Here is a 1,059-nt window from a genome sequence, read left to right as displayed (position 1 = left end):
TCAATGATCTTCCAAAAGTGACAGTGATTTCTATGAATTCAAGATCCAAGATAATGATAAAAGGTAATATAATAACAACAAAACTGCTGCGAACTCCGAACTATTGATAATAAGCGCTTTCCAGGCGCTAAAGCAGACTCGATTCTAAATTCGGCCTAAGGAAGCGAGCTCGCTCAATCTGAAAGTCTTTTCAAATTTCGAAGAATGAAAAAAAAAAGATCATATTACAACAAGAACACTCCGAAGCAATAAACAGCAAAAGATAGCAGAAAAGCGCTCGAGATGGTCGAAACCGAACGCAGCCTGAGCGAGTGGTCGGGTTCAGTCGGTTCACAATGGCGGTGACGGACGCACTATTTACAGTCGCCCTCTCCGTGTTATTACCTCCTTTCTTGCTCGTTCTTGTGACTGTTCTCGTGCTCGCTAGTTTAGGAAAGTCCTTGGGCCTCAGGCAGAAATATGTGCAATTTCTGTTAAAGGTTTTCGAGGTGAGTAGCGAGGGAAAGCGGATTTTTCTAATATGGGTACTTTTTTGTGTTTATGTATGGTGATGTGACAAATGAGGCTTTTGGAAAAGGGATGGAATTTAGTTCCTCATTGGTCTCTGTGGTTTTGTGTTTGGTAACGTATTTGGTTTACGGCGGTGGCTCTGTGTGATATTTTATGGGTAAGGAGCTACAGTTTTTACATTATATAACCACCTTATTCTACTTGTGTACATAATTAGAATAAAGAAATACAAAGAAAAGGCATAGAATGTATATATGAAGATATTATGACGAAAAAGATCATGAGAAGGGATAGGATAAGCACAGGGTTAGGATGAAATACATGTATTTATATCATGAAGACTTTAAAGTTTATCATTATACAACCACTTGTTTGTGTATAAATTTAAATTTTGATAGTTTCTTGGAGAGAGAGACTCGCATCGCTAGTAATTCTGCATCAATGCTATGTGTTAATACAAGCAAAAATGTGTAAGAGAGTAAAAAAACTAATCTCACTGGTATGTGTGTAGACAAAGAGTAACATCAGAAATGAAAAAAATGAATTGTG

The 1,059-nt window shown here is 37.4% G+C and overlaps 1 protein-coding gene across 4 annotated transcripts in view; it reads left to right on the top strand.

The window, feature by feature from the left end:
* The first annotated feature begins 334 nt into the window (after window positions 1–334).
* Window positions 335–1,059, top strand: part of LOC125038246 (glycerol-3-phosphate acyltransferase 4-like) — a 50,092-nt gene continuing 49,367 nt past the window's right edge. For all 4 annotated transcript variants that reach the window (XM_047631677.1, XM_047631678.1, XM_047631676.1 and 1 more), the window contains exon 1: window positions 335–488. In XM_047631677.1, the coding sequence (XP_047487633.1) occupies window positions 336–488 (153 nt within the window). In that variant the 5' untranslated portion in view covers window position 335. The remainder of the gene's footprint in view (window positions 489–1,059) is intronic.

The sequence above is a fragment of the Penaeus chinensis genome, chromosome 24, assembly GCF_019202785.1.
Source record: "Penaeus chinensis breed Huanghai No. 1 chromosome 24, ASM1920278v2, whole genome shotgun sequence".
Lineage (NCBI taxonomy): Eukaryota > Metazoa > Arthropoda > Malacostraca > Decapoda > Penaeidae > Penaeus > Penaeus chinensis.
Note: the sequence above shows the minus strand (reverse complement) of the source record. Positions and strands in the feature narration are given on the sequence as shown.